The sequence below is a fragment of the Pimephales promelas genome, chromosome 12, assembly GCF_988280905.1.
Source record: "Pimephales promelas chromosome 12, fPimPro1.hap1.1, whole genome shotgun sequence".
In the NCBI taxonomy this organism is placed as follows: Eukaryota; Metazoa; Chordata; class Actinopteri; order Cypriniformes; family Leuciscidae; genus Pimephales; species Pimephales promelas.
The window spans coordinates 26,902,146-26,914,272 of record NC_142780.1 but is presented as its reverse complement, the minus strand read 5'-3'; the positions used below and the strand labels follow the sequence as shown (position 1 = coordinate 26,914,272).

General features: G+C 35.0%; 1 protein-coding gene across 1 annotated transcript; it reads left to right on the top strand.

The window, feature by feature from the left end:
- Positions 1-1,825: 1,825 nt before the first annotated feature.
- Positions 1,826-12,089, top strand: mrps15 (mitochondrial ribosomal protein S15). Its single transcript, XM_039679595.2, has 8 exons — positions 1,826-2,094; positions 7,605-7,667; positions 9,031-9,106; positions 9,295-9,343; positions 9,553-9,637; positions 9,750-9,808; positions 11,490-11,681; positions 11,768-12,089. The coding sequence occupies exons 1-8, from the start codon at positions 1,938-1,940 to the stop codon at positions 11,858-11,860; spliced, it is 774 nt and encodes a 257-aa protein (XP_039535529.2). The 5' UTR covers positions 1,826-1,937; the 3' UTR covers positions 11,861-12,089.
- The last annotated feature ends 38 nt before the right edge of the window (positions 12,090-12,127 follow it).

Genomic DNA, 12,127 nt, shown 5'->3' with positions numbered 1-12,127 from the left:
TCATTCCACGAAATATGTTGCCTGTTCTGTAGCCTACATGAATATAAAACCGGTAGGCCTGTAAAAATTAATGGGCCGACTGACCAAACTATATATAGCAAGTTTTCCTCAAATAAGCAAAAAAATCCAACTTTACTGTGTTTGTTTTCTTTCTTCATGAGGATGTCCAGGAGATGCACGTTTTAAACAAAACAATTGATCATATTCCATTTAATTTAATTTTAATTATTGTCGTCCCCATGTGTCCATGTTCATCATCATAACTCCATGTTATTAAAACGATCAACAATTCCATCAATAAAAAAGTATCGTAATGACATTATCTTATAAGATAATGTCATTATGATATATATATTTTTTATTTACAGGTATAAAATATTTCCTATTTTTTCACTCTGTGTTGTTTGTCAGTCTGGGATCTTTAAATGTCACCAAGATTGTGCACAGTAAACATGTAGGCCTAGTCTATCCTTGAGCATAGAGCTAAATGTCAATAGTGTTTAAGGCATCTCCATACAATTTATTAGGCTAAGTGTACTTGAAGTCCTTAAGGCAAAAACATTCATCATTATCTTAATTGTATTCATTATATCTCCAATGCCAAAATGTTCTCAAGGCTGTGGGTTAAATTACCAGTATTTGAGATAACATGTGCCAGACAGATCTGTTAACCTTCCCAAAACTGACATTGATGACATCAAAACATAGGCCTATCAAGTCAAAGGATGGTTTGACTTGTGATTAAAGGTCAACTGAACTTTATTTGTAGAACAACTCTTCAGGTTTTGATATGTGATTTGATATCACTCATGCCTAGTTTTGTGACATGGAATTTGTGATATGAAACTTTTACACCACAAGAGGGCGGCTGATGATGAGATAATTATGATATCCCGTAGGCTTCATCTGTGTTGACATATCATATTATAATAAAATCATTAGAATAATTAATGGATTGCATAGGCTATTGATTGCTTATTTGGCTAAGTAAATAACAAATTTGTTTTCAACAAACAGATTTGTTGTTCAAAAATGGACTTATGTTGTTGAGACAGACACATGTGCTTAATAATTTCATTAATTTTGGATTAGGCCCTACATATAGCACAGGCAGGTACATCACAGAGACATCTTGATGTACGTGTTTACATCTGTAAGACTGATTTTTTTTACCATGTTTGCTCATCTGCAACACGTCTATAGGACATTTACAGTCAGGAGTCAAATGTTTAAGAATTGTCTAGGTGTTTATGATTTAGAATGTAAAACTGAAATCTTTAATACGTCTATCAGATTTTAGTAAACAGAACGCTTTCTAGATTAAGTGATCTTTAACTGACATCTTGTAGACGAACGTGTGCTATCTGCTATCATACTGTAATGATAAAGCCTCCATCGTATCTATCTATGTATTTTTGCTATAGGGTCAAATTAGCTACCTCGGAAACCTTACAAACAAATTTAGCTACTATTGATCATCTTCAGAAACGTGAACAAAGTAAAAAACAGATAAACAGATTTTGAAAAGGCAATATACAGCAAGAAAGTAAATTACAACAGAACATTAAGGTTGAAAAATTAGCACTAGGCTATTTTAACTTCCGTGAATGATCTCTGAAAGGACAAGTGTGTCCTGACCTTCAAATGACAGAAGGCCAGATAATATTAGATAATGATAGAACAGTACACTCGCTGTTTTATTCTCTTTTTTATGTCATAAACAAAACGTATCTACGTTAATGTTCACAATGCAATAGGAAGGAAACAAAGGCTACATCGATTCAATCGGTGCTCGATTGCTTGTCTTTACATTACATTTTCGGCGTAGATTACTAATGTCTGTTTAAAGATGGCGACTTACTTGAACTGAAGGGGCAAATGCGTTCTGCAAGAGCATATACAAACTTTAGTCGACTTATTTATATACGGGAATCATAATGGTTTTAAAAAATATTTTTCGAACTACGGCGTTGGGTTTACAGACATGGAGTGTATTCTCAGGCGTAAGGCAGGCCAGCATTGCCGTCTCTGCTGCCCTCAGGCAGTCTACATGCAGCTCTTTTTCGTACTGGACGTTAACCCGTAATTTTAAAGGTATGTATGTTTTTGTCATCCAAGCTCCGAGTCAACGACTAATTACTTTAGACGGCTTCAACATGCTGGCCTATATGCATTCACAAACACTTGAGAGACTGTTACAATATCGATTGGTATCAATAATTAAATCCGTTTTTTATTTTTTAAGTTTTTTACACATTATTAAGCATTTCGTGCCACTTTAAGGTGGCGTCTTATTTATGTTAGCCAGGATGGGTGTAAGTTACTATCGTTGTGTATGTTTAATTTAGTATATTTTGGTTTAGAAACGTATTATTGGCAGCATATGCAGTTAGGGTATTAACCTCTAGGGGGCTCTAAAATCTCAGTCACTGCATTTTCTAATTAAATGGGCATCATATCGTCAGCGTTTTGTCATATGACATTGATGTTTATTCAAGTCCACATACTATGATCTAGATCTGTATCCTATAATACCTATCTAATCATGCGTCATCGTTGCAAATAGCAAGCCTTGTTATTTGGAAAAGGCTATTTTTACTTTACTAACTAATATAATCACTTTTTATATACTATTTGTGAGGTTAGTGATATATCACTATTTGTAGAATAAATAAAATTAAATAAATAAAGCCACCTCTCTTGAGGGTCACACTGGTGGTCATTGGCAATCAAAAACAGTAACATTTACTTTTCTGTTTTAATCAAATGAATACTATATTTTATTTCAATGGGTTTTTTTTTACTTTTATATTTTACCACGTGATGTAAAAGAAAACTGGACTAATTGGACCAAGCAACCTTCTTCCACTGGTCCAGTTCCATCACTCGTTTACCTATTGTTGGTGCTGTCAACAGAAGACTGGTCATAGGCACTCTGATTGGTCTGTGGCTACTCATCCCCATACGCAGCGCGTGTCGTAATATATTTCTCCCATAACAGTCATTAAAAATTTTGTGTGCCACATTCTGTTGGCTCGGACCAGATGGGATAGCCTTCGTTGCCCTTGTGCATCAATGAGCCGTGGGAAGACATGTCGCCGGTTTGTCCCTCCTCGGACCACTGTTGGTAAATTCTCATCACTGCTGACCAGGAGCAACCCACAAGCCTTGCCATTTCAGAGATACTCTGACTCAGTCGCTTTGCCATTACAATTTGGCCCTTGTCAAAGTCACTTTATTCCTTCCCATTTCTCCGGGATCCAACACGTTGAATATAAGAACTGATTGTTTGCCATCTGATCTACCCAGACCTTAATATGTGGCCATGTCAGGACTCAGGAGACGATCAATGATATTCACTTTATCTTTGACTGGTCATGTTTTGGCTCATTCAGGGTTGTGGAATTCCTAATTCCTGACTGTTTTTAGACATAAATTACCTACCATTATTAGGTGTTGTATTTGGATTAAGACTTTAAGACATTATCAAAGACTGTTTTGAATTGTTCTATGTAGTTTCGTATTCCATATTCATTTCTTATGGTGAACAATTTTGACTGTGAAGAACATAAGTGTGACTATTTGTTTACTTTTCAAATCATGTCCATTTTTGGTCTCTGTGTTGACTGTTCACTTAGCAAGTGTCACAAAGGTCACCAAGTGTCATAAGTTCAATTTTATTTATAGCGCACATTTACAACAGCCACTAGGCTGACCAAAGTGCTTTACAAAACAACAAGATTAAAAATAAGATTTAACATGCATAACAATAAACAAAACAAAAAATAAGAGCAAAGAGTAACCTTAAAACAGGAGTAGCAAAATAGTATCAGACTCAAAAAAAACAACTGTAAAAAAAAAAAAAAAAAAACAATATACTAAAGAAAACAGGTAGGTTTCTTAACCTTCATATGGTCTTTGTTTCCTGTTTACATTTCTGGGCTTCGGCGTCTATACGACCCAAACAATTGTTTGAGTAATTGTACAAAAATATACATTTTTAATAATACAAATAATATATAATTTGTTGTTTTGTTTACTTTTCATCTATTCATTGATGCTGTGTTTTCTATCCATATACCACAAAAAAAAACTACACAATTAGCTTGCATATGAAATATTGTTTTTTATGATACATTGCATTTATGCTCTAGTACCAGGTATTCATTTCTGTGTAAACATTTTCAGATTTATGCCGGATTTTTTTTTTTTTTTTTTTTTTTTTTTTTGACACATGAATAAAATATATTTATTATAAAATATATTTCACATTTCCCATTCATTTCAATGTGGGGTCATATTAACCCCGAAGACCAGAAGTGTAAACATTTATTTTTTTACATGCCTTCAGAACAACCGAATCAAGCCCAGTTTTTTTGTGTTTATAGATAGATAATGTTTGAAAAGTCACAAAATCTTATTCCACTAAGATGAAGTTAACCTTTTTGTTTATTAAGTAATAGTCAATTGGGGTCGTATAGACCCCATGACCCGATTGAGGGTTCAAAGAGACTTGAAAGGGGCCGATAAGGGGCCGTTCTAATCTCTTGGCCCTGCCACCACAAATGCACGCTCGGCTCTACACACTTGAGTCTAAAGCGAGGGACTAGCAGCAGTGCCCGGCCGCAGGATCTTAGGCCACATAACATTTAATGGAGTGAAACATTTTAAAATTTCTAAACATTTTTTTTGATCTGAAATGACTGAAGACCACCAGAGGGTTAATACAATAAAATGGTGACTAAGACAAAGATAGTGAGGTGAGAAAAAGAGCACTAGATGGTTGTCATATATGTGTGCGAGTACCAAAATGACTAAGTGTGACTTGTCATGTCCCAGCAATGTGTGAAAATTAATGGTTGTGGGTTGGGGGGGGGGGGTTATGGTTTGAATCCTTCCCCACATTAATGTTATAAAAAATATTATCACAATCTGCTACTAAAACATCTGTTTCTCTTTTGTCTTTTCTAAATTCAATCTGCTTGCCTTAGCTCGATTCAAAACGGTAAGCTTGTAATAATATTTATAACTCCTGTGGTACTGGTGGATTTCCACATGAGATTCGATGATGTCTTTACGTGATTACGGCACATCTGTACACATAAAGAAGTCTTGACTAGTAGGCTATATTGCACGTGAGGATGTTGGAGGTGGAGATTTATAGCCTTTTCTCACAGCACTTGATATATTTAAACTTATTATAGGGGTTGTTTACTGCTTTTTTTCTTTGCATGATTTTGTTTATGGGGTGCAATATAACTTGTGTTCGTGGTTTTTCTTTTTTTAAAAGTCTTATTTTTCATAAATTTCACCTTTATTGTAAGCCGCTTTCTCCTCTGTCATTTGAACGACCGGTTGACTTCCTGAGTCTATGAAACCACTCCCTTAGAAACAGGCAATGGGCTCAGATTGGTTAGTTTGGGCTGGTGTGTTGTGATTGGCTAAACTGTGTAGTGGGTTGTCCGGAAAATTCACGCCCATTACCTTTACGGGCGAAGTTGCATATGTGTTCCTGTAGTGCAGCTTTAATACTGTGAGACTGTAATATTTTTAGAGATGGTTATCATAATTTAAAAACCTCATACCGTTACAACCATGGTTAAGTGCTAGTAGGCCTACTTATTTGCTGACTTGGGTTACATACAGTACACTTTACTCTACATCCTTTAAGGCAGCATGTATTGTGTAGGATGCCAGACAGGTTATGAAGTAGCCATACTATAGACCATTTCACAAGATGTAAACAACACTGGTCCAGAAGCACTTCCTGTTTCAGTTTTTTAACACTACATACAAGCTGGGATAAAATACAACCAACAGAACATTTAAAACTGAATCAAAAAGTTAAACAAACATCTTTAAGATGTTTTTTTTACATGTGAAATAAAGAAAACAGTTACAAACTGAAACAGGAAGTGCTTCTGGACCAGTGTTGTTTACATCTTGTGAAATGGTCTATATTGTGATCTATGTGGGCCTATCCGTTGTAGGTTGTTACTATTAATTGTCCTTTTGCCGATGCTTTCTTATTTAAAGTGTCTGACAGTACGCTTACTACAGGGAAAGTCCCTCTGGAGTAAACGGGAGTCACTAAGAAGCAATATTTATTTTCCTCCTGTGATTTAAACATACATCATGTTACAGAGATAGATATTTTTACACAATAAAAAAAATGCTGATCATTTGAAATTTCTATTCCATTGGTAATACGAAATGTTTCTTGAGCACCAAATCAGGATTTTAGAATGATTTCTGAAGAATCATGTGACACTGAAGTAATGATGCAGAGTAAAATCTTAACGACCCCAAACTTTGGAACGTTTGTTGTAAGTTATTAATCAGATGCTTGTAGTACAGGGAGGGACAGTCCCTCAGAATGTGGTGGTAAGTTGTTCGTGGCCCATTTTGTGTTGCTGTCAAACTGGCAAGCGAACTGAGCTTTACGAGACGTTAACTTTATAAAAAATAAAGTTTTTTATTTGCAGCTCTGTTCTTGTTCTTGGGGCAAAAAATAATGTGTGGGGGAAATGTGTTGAATTACTAGTTCCCGCAAGGCTTGTGAACTATGAAAGAGTGGGTGTATAGGTTATTTAAAAAGAACGAATGTATGGCTTATTTGCCATACTTATGCGATTTTTCTCAAATGCTCACATTTGCATAGTAATACAACAGGATCAAGCATCAGCATCAGCAAAATGCTTACCAGTTTTCTGAAAGTCTTTTACTAAGTAATCAAAAATAACTAGGTCACTGGTTTAGCCATCTTTGGCCCATTTCCTTCAGATAACCAGTACGATGTACATAATGGGGTACGTCACCCAAAAAAATGAAGATTCTGTTATTTACTCACCAAGCAAGGTTTGTTGTTCCAAACCTGTTTGACTTTTTTCAATGGTAACCAAAACAGTTTGGTTACCAACATTGATTCCACAAAAATCTTCATTTGTGTTCCATAGAAGAAAGTAATCCAGATTTTAAATACTTAAGGGTGAGTAAATAATGACAGAATTTTTATTTGTAAAACTTTTTTTAGTTTAACCTCAAATTTATTTGCTTAAAATCTTAATTAAATGTAAAATTTTGTCCCTAGTATCCAGTGTTTGACATTCTAAAGTTAAATGAGATGTCAATGCAACAGCTCAAAGTAAATGGCGTAAAAACAAGTTGTTGTTTTTTCGCACAAATTTGTCTCAAGTTACCTGGCTTTTTCATGACAGTCTCCCCGACGTGTCTTTTCCTTGAGTGGGTGTGCGGGAAGGATGTGGCCAACCAAATCACCCCCACCCTTAGTGACACTTTATCACCATTGACGTGTCTCAAATAGACTTTCTTCAGCTTTTTACTTCCAGAGGAGAGTAAAAAGCTTTGACTTACAAATGTTTTTAAATGCCTGCCATCCTAGTTAAAGGGGTTTTTATCATAAATACTTACAATTGTTAAAGTAGACTTGAAGTGATACAACAGTCAGACACCAAATAAAGTCTTCTCCTACATATGTTTTTTTTAAAGAATTCTATAGTTTCTGCAATTGTGCATTATACATTTTTTTGTAAGCAATTTTAAAGTGACTAAGGCAATATATATGACTTTACGGTTTGTTTCAGGTGATGAAACCCTTCCAAACCAACCAGTGAGGCAGTATGCTCGGCCCTCTAGGAAGAAACAAGGTAAGAGAAAACAATTGTGCCACTACACAGTAAAAGCCAGATTTACTAACAGCTTGCGCCAGCGCAAACCCTCTTACTCGTACTAAAGACCTTGAGTGAGACTGTTGAAAAGGCGTGGTCACTGTTGTTTTTACGCCTGACCTTATTTCAAATGCAATTGCAGCTACATTGTGTGATTTTTACCCCCATCTAGTGGTGAAAAGGTATATGACCATCCAGTGAATATAAGTTTCTGTTCCTCTCAATTCCGATTTCGTTTTAACTCCTACGGTGGCCAATGTAGTCCAAGATTAACGTGGCTTCCAGTTCGACCTCATCCATGAGTGTTAACTCAAACGTAAATGCGAAAGGCGAAGCTTGAATTAACGGTTATGTCCCTCTTTGGCTAATGTACATTCAAGATGGAGGGGCAACATGGCGACCGACATTAGAACCCCTTACCCGTATGTATTTTCAATGGCATATTATATACTCACAAGAATACTTTATTACTTGAACGAAGTAAATATACATTAATGAGCATATATATTTTTGAAAGAACTAAGTGTTTTTAGCTAAGAATAAACTAAAAGAGTTACACAGTGTAGCTTTAAGTGAATCATGCGATTATATTTACTTTGTCAATTTAGTGGTATTTGCGCCATTATTTCATGCTCAAAAGCATGTCTAAACCGATTTTGCACCTGACATGACTCTGTGAATTTCCATTCTCAGTAGATCACCCACAGAACTTTCCTCTACCATTGACACTTTTATTATATTATAACCATTAACGCTTTTAACTGACAGCCCTAAAAGTTATTGTTCTTATTGTGAATGGACCTTAAAGGGTTAGTTCACTGCAAAATGAAAATTCTGTCAGTAATTACTTGTTCCAACCCCGTTAGACTTTCGTTCATCTTCAGAATACAAATTAGGCCCACAGAGAAGGAAATTAATTGAATAAAGTTGTTATTTTTGTTTGTTTTTTTGTGCACAAAAAAGTTTTCCCATCGTTTGATAAACTTAAGATTGAGCCACTGTAGTCACTTGGACTATTTTTACGATGTCTTTAACAACTTTTCTGGGCCGGCAAGTTTCGATCCCTTAAGAATCCAATGGAGGACTGATCCAGCTCCAAAAAGAGCTCTCAGATTTAATCAAAAAATATCTTAATTTGTGTTCTGAAGATGAACGAAAGCCTAACGGGGTTGGAACAACATCAGGGTGAGTCATTACTGACAGAATTTTCATTTTGGGGTGAACAAGCCCTTTAATACTGACGGGCGTTAAACTTTCAATTATGCAAGTCAATTTTATAGCCTTTCAGTTTGATATCAGTTTTGATTTGAGTCATTGCCTTTTTGCTTTATTTTCTTTCCAGAATTCCCAAGTCAGCTTCAAGACCTGCATCCATCTTTGCTGAAGCATGAATATGCGTCTGTCCCACTTGCACAATCGTATGTTTTTTTGTTTTTTTTTTATTCTCCATTGTTGCATTAATCCGCTCATTATTGTATAAACACTATGATTGTATATTTATTATATATTGTGTATAATTGCATGTATAAAAAGTACATGATTACTTCAGACTTCCTTTATGTTCTTGAATGCAGAACGGTTGCATTATTATGTCATATCTTTGCAGGGTTGACGATGTGGTGAAGAAACTGCTTACGCTGGAGTTTGCAAATCATGTACGGGTTTTTATTTCCTTTTAGTTCAGTATTGAATACTTTCCGATTTCAAAATATTAGGGAGTGGGACTTCAGGAAACTAAAGGGGTTTTAACTCAAACTCAAATATTTAACTCAATAACTCAAACTTAACTGTGTGTCTATAATATATATATATATATATATATATATATATATATATATATATATATATATATGTCTTTCTTTAGAGTGAAAAACTGCGTTTGAAAGAGGAACAGCTCATTGCCAAGGTTCAGAGGGATGAGAATGATCGCACCTCAACAGAAGTCAAGGGCAAGTTCTCTTTTTTTTCTTTCTTAAAAAACTTGACTAAACCACTGCTTTAACCAAGCTGGAATCTCAGAACATGACACAATCATGTGAAATGTCCTTGTTTGCGTTACAGTAGCGATTATGACAGCACGTATTCGCAACTTCCAGGAGCACTTGCACAAACACCCCAAGGTAAACAAAAAGCTTCAGTAGTGTGACTTTTTTTCAGCTTTCAGCAGAGGTGTGAGAACATTTGTTCCCACTCCATTTGATTAACACTCACAAAGAAACAGGAAATCCTGTGCATATGCTCATGTGTTCAGTAGTAATGAAAGTATATACACTACCATTTGAAAGTTTGGGATGAGTATGATTTTATTTTGGAAGAAATGAATACATTTATTTAGCAAGGATACATTAAATTGATCAAAAATTACTTTAAATACTCATATTGTTCCAAAAAATATATCTTTTGAATCTTTTATTCAATAAAGAATCCTTAAATGGGTTTCACAGTTTGCACAAAATTATTAAGCTGCACAACAGCTTTTTTTGTTGAAAAAAAAGTTAAAAATATATATTCTTAATAAAGATAAAATCATGACTCTTTCTGATTGTCTATTTTTAGTGAAAATGTTCTTAGTTAAAGTGATGATCTGCCCCTGTGGTTTAACTGTGTGGACTTGAGAGGAAATTACTTCATCTCTGCAAAAAATCAACTTTTTACTAGGTGGTTAAACGTTATTGCAAAAAAGCCTGAAATAAGGAAGTTAGTTTTGGGAGAAACTCGCATGATTTCGGGCTGATGTCACTTGATTTGATATGTATGAATTATTTTATATGCTAGTTTATAATCATTTTAAACATTTATATCATTAAGCATAGTTTTCTGTCCCTGACACCCAAAAATGAAAGTTCTCTCTTAATCTACTCACCTTCATGTTGTTCCAAAACCGTAATACATTTGTTCATCTTCAAAGTACAAATGAAGATATTTTTAATATATTTATTTAATACATTTTAATGCGTTCAGAAGACTTGCATCAAACTCTTTGATTCATAAAAAGTTTTGGTTGTATGGACTTTCAATTGATGGACAAACAATAAGAGAATATATAAAAAAAAAACTTTATTTGAGCTCCAAAAATGATTGAAAGTCTTATTGGTTTAACAACATGAGGGTGAGTAATAATTAATGACAGAATTTTCATTTTGGGTGAACTATGCCTTTAAGAAAATGTGGAAACAATTGATGCATCCCAATTCAGATACTATCCGTCCTAAATAGCAGGGACGTAGCATTTAGTATGGAAGCTAGGGACGTGTCCCTACCAATATCCAGTGACACTGATATATCCCTAGCAATAATTTCGATCAAAATTTAAAATATATTTATATATTGATGTCCCCGTCTCCACTGCTAAATAATATTCAAAATTAGAATTAGTTTGTCCCAAATCGTAGTGTGTTGAAATGAGTATTCAGAAGATATCTGGATAGTCTTCTAATCCTTGCACACTCGATCGAATGGCTAATATTGCCCATTGCCCATTGGACAAGAATTCTATTAGAACTACAAACACAAATAAAAAGTGCTTAACTACAAACATGGCGGATATGCGAGAAGTTAAGTAGAGAGCTTTAGATAAAGGGGGTTAAGAATCAGTATCTAACCTAATGAAAAGATATTTATTCAATGTTATCCACATTATAGTTCATCTGCAACAACATTGTGAAAAGATATGTGTGGTCATTTACAAAAACAGTACATACTTTTAAAGCATATTATGAATAGGCGAATTAGGATGCATGCAGCAAATGAGTCAAATTATTGCACAACAGCATCAAAACCTCTTTTGTCATGTGACATTAGGACAAAGCCAACAAAAGATGGATGCTCATGACCATCGACAGCAGGAAGAAAAAGTTGAAGTTTCTGAGAAGGACCCGTTATGAATCCTTTGTGAAGGTGTGTCAAGAGCTCGGAATCACGTACACATTCCCTCCTGAATACTATCGGCGGGTCACCCGACGTTGGCTTGCCAAAAAAGCCTTCTGCAATAAGGTAAGTTCTCAGCTCTTACTAAAATGTCCCTATATTCTTTGTGGAGTTCAGGTTTTGTGTTTGACCTGTGGTTTTCTTCCTCCCAGGTCTTTAAAGAGGTCCAGAAACAAAAAGCAGAGCAGAGAGAGAAACAAAAAGCAACAGAGGCTAAAGAAAAAGAGCTAACATCCTCGAAATAACCACAAAGAACTGCAGTGTTCAGACATGAACTGTCACTGTGTGCTGACAAGTTCAGAAGAACAATCTGATATGTCCTCTTTTGATTCATGTGACGTTCAAAGAAAAACCAAACCGAAACATGATTGACATCAAAAGATCTGTGTGCTGTCATTTATTTGTCAATGGTAAAACATACTAATTTCTCTGAAGTGTATTCTAGCTGCACCAAATAAAAGATCTTAAAATGTATTGTTTTGTTATCATTCCTCACTACTGATGATTATATC